The sequence below is a fragment of the Vigna unguiculata genome, chromosome 10, assembly GCF_004118075.2.
Source record: "Vigna unguiculata cultivar IT97K-499-35 chromosome 10, ASM411807v1, whole genome shotgun sequence".
NCBI lineage: Eukaryota > Viridiplantae > Streptophyta > Magnoliopsida > Fabales > Fabaceae > Vigna > Vigna unguiculata.
The window spans coordinates 28724876-28733071 of NC_040288.1; the positions used below are offsets into that span (position 1 = coordinate 28724876).

At 34.7% G+C, this 8196-nt stretch overlaps 1 protein-coding gene across 1 annotated transcript; it reads left to right on the plus strand.

Annotated features, from left to right (window-relative positions):
• The first annotated feature begins 1010 nt into the window (after positions 1-1010).
• Positions 1011-7470, plus strand: LOC114166825 (MACPF domain-containing protein CAD1-like). Its single transcript, XM_028051677.1, has 7 exons — positions 1011-1757; positions 2634-2872; positions 2955-3150; positions 3245-3322; positions 4983-5166; positions 5288-5451; positions 6421-7470. The coding sequence occupies exons 1-7, from the start codon at positions 1500-1502 to the stop codon at positions 7045-7047; spliced, it is 1746 nt and encodes a 581-aa protein (XP_027907478.1). The 5' UTR covers positions 1011-1499; the 3' UTR covers positions 7048-7470.
• Positions 7471-8196: the final 726 nt, after the last annotated feature.

Here is an 8196-nt window from a genome sequence, read left to right on the forward strand (position 1 = left end):
CCATTAAAGTTGTAGAAGGTCTCAAAGAGCTTAAGTAAGTGATTAGTTTTGTATACGCTTGTTAGTTTAGATAAAGTGTATAAATCATATATTTTTGTATAGTCCTATCTTTTGTAAAAATGTATTGATAAATATTTATTACACTAGCTTTAGTAAGTGATTAGTTTTGTATAGGCTTGTTAGTTTAGATATAGTGTATAAATCATATATTTTTATATAGTCATATCTTTTGCAAAATTGTATTGATATATTTTCTTTTACACTAGATTATCTGTTTTGAACACTATGATGAAACATCCTATTTTATTAGTTTCAAGTTGTTAAATAGGGATGTTACACATTTTTATTCAATTATGTTAACTTATTTTGTACGTGTCAAATGCGTTTCATGTTAACATTTGAGTTTTCTACATCATTTAACATGTTCCTTCAATGTCAATTAGAAAAAATGGTTGATACGTCAAAATAATTCAACGTTGGATTAGAAAGACTCTGGTCATTTATTTTTTAAAATTTAAGAATCAAAATACATAAAAGTTTCGAATAACTAAAAATTTTAATTTTATATTAAAGTTCAGGAAAAACATATTTATATCTCTAATTTTTTATTAATTATACAATGTCATTATTATCTTCTTTTATCTTACTATTATGTAAAATTATACATCATTAATATAAAAATAATAAAAATAATGATAAATGATTAGTGCTACTTTTAGTGTTTTCATTAATCACATTATCATTATTATATTAATTACAAAATTTTTAATATGTGAACAAAATATGGGTTAAAATAATAATTATATTATCTAATTAAAGAAAAGTTAAAATAAAGTCACGACTTAATGCTTGGACGCACATGGTACGACCAGAAATGAACGGTGAAGATGTTAGGCAAATCAACACGCAAACGTTTGGATGGAAAGAAAGTAAATTATGACTGAAATACTGAAACTGAAGTCAATGCATCTCTGGACAGACAAAACCAAGGAGTCTCCCAAGGTAGAAACTACAAATAAAGGAAACAAAGCCACACCGTACGATAATGTCAATGTAGAGAGAGAACAGAGGTTTTTATTTTACAGAGAGAAACCTTTTAGAGAGGGAAAGTCAGTGACAAGCACCACAAGAAGAAGTAGCTAGCACCCAAACCACATCAGATTTTGGATAATAGTCTAATCTTCATCACTCTTAGATCCATTGAGGTTGTTCCTGCACATCATGATTTTCTCTGGGTCAAACACCGGTTGAACACACAGAAGAAAGAGAGGGTTTGAAGAGATGGGTTTGATCATGACCCTTTTGATGCGTCACATGCCCTCATAGCGCAAAAGTTAAAATCGTATTTTTTTTTTTTTTTGTGTTTTATGGAATTTGTTCATGTGGGTCGTCTCAATTCCCTTCGATTAGTGAGATAGTCCACCTTTTAGTTCCATTCAGAATTGGGTTTTCCTTTTGTTGCGTAAAAGAAGAGTCTTTTAAGGTGGCTCGGCGGAGCCATGGGGGAGCATGTAGCAGCGGTGCACACTGCTACTAACGCTTTGCAAGCATTAGGGAGGGGTTTTGATGTGAATTTTGATACGAGGTTGCTCTATTGTAAAGGAATTTCAGGGTCTAGGGTAGTTGAAATTGATGAAGAACACCGTAGAGAACTGTTGTTGTACGATGATGTGGCTGTTCCTGACGTTTCCAGGGACATTGGAAGCTCCCAGGAGACCATGGAGCGTCAGAGTTCTGGGGTGTGCACGTTTCCTGAGGTAAGTTTGGGTATTGAATTTGTTTTCTTTTTGTAATTATTTTTTCTTGTTTTGTGAGAATGCTTTGGGGGGAATTGTCGAGGTTTTAAATTGCTGTCATGGATACCCTGCGCTCCTGGATATTGTGGGCAATTGCTGACTAATACACTGATGTGGTCACAATTGTGAAGGCAGAGACCTCAAAAACCTTGACGACGCAGCCAAAATTGCAGTTGCCAAGTGTTTTTAAAACCTTGAAAATTGTTTCCTGAATGTAACTTAGCAATGTTTTCAATTGTGCTTAATTGTTTGTGCCCGTATAAGGGGAAATGTATGTTTTGTTTGATGAATTTGAAGTGGTTTTACGTTGGTTTTTATGATTATGGAGAAGAGGTTATCCTGGTGCAATGAAATTGAGGTGTGGAATGGCAGCTAGCAATGGATCTGTGGGAACCCTCAAAGTTATATTCATGAAGATGGTTTTCTTTGTCATGTGTGTAATATAGGATGGAAAGGGGGGGTGGAGCATTTGTCAAAACTAATATAATTAGAGGACCTGTCTTATGATATTTATCTGGCTCCGGCCTTAGCATGGAGACAATGCAGACTATGGTTCCTTTCCTCCACTTTAGAAGATTTTTTAGTTTGGCAGAAATTTCGAAATCATATATTCATATGTACTACTGACACTTGTCTTTTATGCTTTCCATTGTTTTTGTAAATTGCTTTCATAGTACTTCGTATCTTGATTCCCTTGTATTTGTTATGCATTAAGTATTTGAAACAAACAAACTATAGTTTCAGGTTGCACAACTATACATAAGAACAGGTGTCATATTTTACTGTTGTCCGCTGCAACATTTTCTCAAATTTATGATAGTTCTGCTGTGATTACAGATGGTGGAATACTTTAATGGAAGGGCAAATATATCAGGGAACTTTCCTCTTGGGAGTTTTAATGCTGCATTTAGCTTCACTGGTTCAAAACATGTTGATGCTGCAGCCACAAAAACCTTGTCTACAGAAGGATTTTATATTCCTCTTGCAAAGGTTCAGCTTAAAAAATCCCACTTAACGTTGCAAGGAAATGTCAAAAAGGCTGTCCCATTCAATTGGGACCCACCGGCCTTGGCAAGGTATGAATACAACAAGTTGTCTACGTAATGCTATAACAAAGATATCTAAGACTGTTACTGACATTTAATTATATTTTGACAGTTTTATCGAAAATTTTGGGACTCATGTCATTACATCTATAACTATTGGTGGTAAAGATGTTATTTATGTTAAACAACACCATACTTCTCCTTTGTCAAAGTTGGAGATGAAAAATTATATTCAGGATATTGGAAATCAGAGGTTCTCTGACATCAATAGTCAAACAAGTGCAGGTCAAACAAAATCCAAGGATAAGGCTAGTTCACCTCAATACCCCTTTTCTTACATAAATTTACATGATTCAGTAGCTATGAATGTAATGCTTGATTATTTTGATTACCTTTTGGCAGGGTGTTGATCCGTTTTCATTCAATAGTCAAGGGGTTTACCCCCAACCTACAACTGCAACATATCCTTCTGGGAAAGAAGTATGCAATATACGTTTCACTATTATGTTTTTAGTTTTTTTTCTTTTTTGCAGAGCTGAATGTTGTCATGTGGTCCATATAGACAAGTTCATCTATTGGGATAAAACTTTGTTTTTATTGTTGTTGCTACTATTATAAAATATTCATTTCCAGGATACTTTTACAGTTATATCCAAAATCATGGAAATTTAAATTTTGATGAACCATTTTTCTAAAGTAAACTGTGTATGTATATGGTAATCTATCATGTCCCTAGGCATAGAAGTATACATAGTCTTAGGTTCTCATGGTGGGCTTAACCAAGAACCACGAAAATGATTATTTTCTCATCGGGAACTTCAGCAAGTACCTCTAACATGGTTCTTTTCCCTCCTAACCCCTGAACCTGATTTTCAACATCCCAATCCTTTTCTAAATTGATGTAGAAAATAAAAAAAATTAGCTAGTTAATAGCTCCTGTGCATATACAAGTATCAGTACATTATTGGAGATGATACTGGTATAGGGATGTGACATTTCAATTTAGGATGTGGTTGAGTGACTTTTGGCATAATCCAACATGATTAATGTATACCATTGCACAAAACATTTTATAAACACACACATTCATCACAATATACATCTTAATTTTTTCTAAAAAGAGGATTAAGTTGGCTGTTCCATTTCCAAGGTTAATGGGGAAAATGAAAGTTTGTTTATTTATTTTTTTTATTTTCAACCTTAGCCATTAGTGATTCAATAGAATAATAGAATTTATTTCTAGCTGTATTTGATGTTGATTTAGTGAAGTATCTGATACTGATACTGATACAGTTATACATGCAACATCAATTCAAAGACATTGGAAACTATTAGTGCTTTCTAAGTAATAGTTGTTTTTGTGTATTTCCTTCATGCACTTTTCTTGCAAAATAACTTTCCTTTTGTGTTATTAACATTTGAGAATATGTAATCAAATTTGTCGCACCTGAATGGATTGAGTTCAGATATGGTTGGTCTTGATCTTCTCTGTAAGGTCTCAAGTCTTGGAGTACTCCGGTGCCCAAGTAAGAGGGGATTTGGTTTATCGGATAGATTTTTATCAATTATTAGTCATATTGAGCATAAAGAGAAATGATTCAAATAAGAGTGAGGAAAAGAGAATGAGTATACCTCCGTGACCGGGAGTTTTGGTTTTGTGGTGCCGAACAAGTAATTGAGAGTAGTAGTAATCTATAGTTGTTCTGAGACGTTGTCCTTGTTAGGCTTTAGGGCCCTGCTTATTAGGCTGTAGGTTGTACATTACAGAATTCTTGGATACTCTGACAACTACTTTTCCATGGGAAGTTGGGAATGGCTTCTTTTTATTTCATTTTATGAATTTGAAATTAAAATCTGATATCCTTGTTTTGCTTGGCATGCACAGCAATGCCAAAATTAAAACTCTGGTGATAAAATATCACTATTCTATTTTCAAAGGCATTGGCAATATTTCACAAGTCTTTCTCCATTAATGCCCCATCTTTTTCAGCCATGAATGTGAAATCTGATTCTGTGCGTCATTATTGATTGTCAGTAGCTGTCTGGTCTGTGGAATGCCTTTGTCAATTTTGTCTAGAAAAAAGTCTTTATCAAGTATTATGTTTTTTTTTCTTAACTTCCTCGAATACTTATTGGTCAGGATGTTACAGTCATTTTTAGAAGAAGAGGAGGAGATGATTTAGAACAGAACCACAGGAAATGGCTATCAACTGTGAAGTCCTCCCCAGATATCATTGAGATGACTTTCTGTCCTATAACTGCTCTACTTGATGAAATACCTGCCAAGGAGCATTTGACTCGTGCCATTGGTCTTTATCTTGAATGTAAGTCAATTTATCCTTTACTTTTTATTATTTTTAATTTTTTTCATGTTGGCTTTGAGGAGCATAGTCTAATATCAGTCAAACACATTTCTTTTTCTGTTTCCCCAAATTTTGCTCACAGTTAAACCTCCAATTGAAGAACTTAGATATTTCCTGGAGTTTCAGATTCCTCGTGTATGGGCTCCTTTACAAGACAGGATTCTTGGTCAGCAAAGAAAGGAACCCGTGTGTCCATCTTTGCAATTCAGCATAATGGGCCAGAAACTTTACATCAGTCAAGAACAGGTAAACATCATTTTTGGTATTTTCCTTCGCTTAGAAACTTTTCTTATCCTTTGAGAATGATTCTTCTAAAGAAATGTAACGTGTTTACTATTTTTGGTACATAGGGCAGTCCTTTTCTTTCATTTCTAGCATTTCTTCTTTGTTTATGGGGGCATTTGGTTTGTCACTGAGTTGCTAAGCAGAATATAATTCTAAGAGTTGACAGCTAGTGCCTCTGGTAACATCTTCAGGTCTGAGGAATCTAATAAATAAAACCTTTCATTTTAAGTATTTATGAATCTGAATGAAATAGTTTATTTTCCTAATTTCTGGGATGTGCTAGATCAATGTTTTTCTTTTATAACGGTGGGACCCTGGTTATGTGTTATGCTTATTTTAGTTCAAGTTTATATTTAAAGTAAAATGATTGATTACTCTTTTCATTATTTCCCGTAATTATAATTTTAACGTGACAAATACCTTGTTTTGCATCCTTTTTCAATATAGTGTCATTCATGCTGAAATTTGTGCTGTGTGTATGCTGACAAAGCGTTGAAATATAAGAACAATAAGTCAAAAAGCTCCATTTTTTGTATTAGAATAGGTTGAACTATAGACATCACGTGAAACAAGCTATTGTTGTGTTCACGTTACCTTCTATTATTTCTTTGGTTAACACCCTTTTTTCTGAACATTTCACAATATGAATGTTTGCATTAAAACATGACTTCCCAACGTAATTCTGCATCATATTATAAGTTTGTAATCCCTCTCACAAGAAGTTTTAGTAAAGAAATAATATCAGAATATGATAATAACCCGTATTTATGCTTTTGGAAGGAAAGCTTCTTGAGAAATTTGTATACAGATTCAAGAAGTTTTTTGATTAAGTTGGTGTTTGGTGGCTAACTTATGACAAGATTTCATTGGTAGTGAAAAACGGCACATATCTAATCAATTTTACTTTAACATGGTTCTCTTTGAATGCAGATTACAGTGGGACGAAGGCCGGTAACCGGACTACGTCTCTGTCTAGAAGGAAGCAAGCAGAATCGGCTGAGCATTCTGGTTCAACACTTGGTATCCCTTCCAAAAATCCTTCATCCATATTGGGACAGCCATGTTGCTATAGGTGCTCCCAAGTGGCAGGGACCCGAGGAACAAGACAGCAGATGGTTTGAACCAGTTAAATGGAAGAACTTTTCTCATGTGAGCACTGCACCAATTGAGAACCCTGAAACCTTCATAGGAGACTTCTCTGGTGTCCACATAGTTACTGGAGCTCAGCTTGGAGTGTGGGATTTTGGATCACGGAATGTGTTGTACATGAAGCTCTTATATTCAAGGTTACCCGGTTGCACGATTCGAAGATCGCTGTGGGATCATGCCGGAAACAGTTCGTCAAAAACAGTGAATGTTGGAACCACCTCCAACTCAGATAACTCAATTGTGGGAGAAAAGGCCACAGGGAACAAGTTGGTGAAGTATGTTGACATGTCTGCAATGACCAAAGAGCCCCAAGACCCTCCTGGCCATTGGCTTGTCACTGGTGGAAAGCTTGGTGTGGAAAAAGGGAAAATTGTTTTGAGAGTGAAATATTCATTGCTTAATTACTGATTTCACTTTCCAAGTTTGTGTTTGAGAACGTGCATGGAGTGGTGGCCTGTGTAAGAAGAAGCAGTGCTTGTGCTTTGGTGCACATAATTTTCCCTTGTTGTCCATGTAAAAACATTTTGCGGTTTGATGACCAGAGTTGAATAGGAAGCTTTTACTTAGTTGATGATTATGATGAGTGGATGCATGTTGTGGTGGTGGCAAATGTTGTTTGTTTCCATTGCCACTGCTATGTGATGTCCATATCTCATAGGAGTTAGAACCTTTTCCACCATGCTCCATTTTAAAGTAATGTTTATATCCATATAGCTTTGAAATACAAATGACAAAACCCTTTGCTTCCCCCTTTCTCTCTACTACAAAGCAAGAGGGTGACAGAGAGGGGCAAAAAGGTGGTTAGTGAAGTCTTGAACATTCTTTATCATCCATCGTTTTCTTGTGGGATATTCCTTAACTGGTTATGCATCTATTTGTGTATTACTTAATTCATCATATAGTTTTTTTAACTATATCATTGTCCCTTCTACCTAGTTTTCTAAATATAAAAGAAGTAATAACTGATATCTGATATATACTTTCTTAAATTTTTTAGGACCTTATTTAGTGTAAATACTGAAAACAACTTTTAAAAAGAAAAATTCTTGGAACAAAAGTTGTCACATTGGTTTAAGCGAAGCTTTTTTCCCGAAGGCTTTTCAATTTCATGACTTTTATTTCTTTCTTTAATTTATTTCCCAAAAACGTAATTTTACATTCACTTCAATCTGGTTTAGTGATCTTTTTTCTTCGAGACTCTAGAATACTAATTATTTCTGCTTGAATCTTGCGCCTTTTTATTTCTACAATAAAACCTGTTTCTTTACATGAATCCCTTTGCAGTCTTGGATCAATTGTTGTCCCACTATCTTAAGAAGGGTGGTAATAGTCCTAATTCTACTTCATGTGCGAATTTCTTTGACTAGTTTGATTCCAATTGTATGGTAGACATTGTTTCTTCTGATTTTGATTACACTTGGACTAATGCTCATATTGGTCCACAAAGGATTGATGTTAACTGGACCGAACTTTTTGTAGCTTATCATGTCTAAATAAATGGAGTAATGTCTGCAGCAAAGTCCTAAAAAGGCCAAACTCGGAGGACTTCTTTTAGAT

Coding starts and splice junctions, on each gene's coding strand:
- LOC114166825 (XM_028051677.1), top strand. CDS start 1,500: ATGGGGGAGCATGTAGCAGCGGTGCACACTGCTACTAACGCTTTGCAA. Junction 3,151..3,244: donor AAACAAAATCCAAGGATAAG/GCTAGTTCACCT, acceptor ACCTTTTGGCAG/GGTGTTGATCCGTTTTCATT. Junction 5,167..5,287: donor CATTGGTCTTTATCTTGAAT/GTAAGTCAATTT, acceptor TTTTGCTCACAG/TTAAACCTCCAATTGAAGAA.